Source organism: Galeopterus variegatus, unplaced genomic scaffold (assembly GCF_000696425.1).
Source record: "Galeopterus variegatus unplaced genomic scaffold, G_variegatus-3.0.2 Scaffold58, whole genome shotgun sequence".
In the NCBI taxonomy this organism is placed as follows: domain Eukaryota; kingdom Metazoa; phylum Chordata; class Mammalia; order Dermoptera; family Cynocephalidae; genus Galeopterus; species Galeopterus variegatus.
Window position 1 is genome coordinate 43,701 of NW_007726169.1, and position 480 is coordinate 44,180.

General features: G+C 36.2%; 1 protein-coding gene across 1 annotated transcript in view; it reads left to right on the top strand.

Annotated features, from left to right (window-relative positions):
* The window catches only part of RSPRY1 (ring finger and SPRY domain containing 1), a 51,754-nt gene that overhangs the window by 21,440 nt on the left and 29,834 nt on the right, over positions 1-480 (top strand). The window contains exon 4 of the mRNA XM_008574679.1: positions 296-408. Coding sequence (XP_008572901.1) covers positions 296-408 — 113 coding nt within the window. The remainder of the gene's footprint in view (positions 1-295; positions 409-480) is intronic.

A 480-nucleotide genomic window follows, 5' to 3' on the forward strand; every position in this document is an offset into this window, starting at 1 on the left:
TTTTTTTTTTTTGGTGGCTGGCTGGTATGGGAATCTGAATCCTCGACCTTGGTGTTATAACCCCATGCTCTAACCAACTGAGCTAAACAGCCAGCCTGTAACAGGTTTTTTGGTTCTACCGTGGTGACATCAATTGATGATTATGTCCATGCCAAATATTAGCTGCTTAAAAGCTACAGGATGAAAGCCAAAAGTGTTTCTATTTTAATATGAAGCCACCTTGTATGACTTTATAAGTTATATATTTTCACGTTTTTTAAATAGTGACTTCATAATCTTCTTGATTTGCTCTTAGATGAAGGATGGTTGGATGTTGTCCAGTCTTTAATTAGAGTTATTCCATTGGAAGATCCACTGGGACCAGCTGTTATAACATTGTTACTAGATGAATGTCCATTACCCACTAAAGTAAGTTAATACTTATCTTTTATGAAACTGTCATCTGTGCTTAAGCACAGGATGAACAACCACAAAGAACAT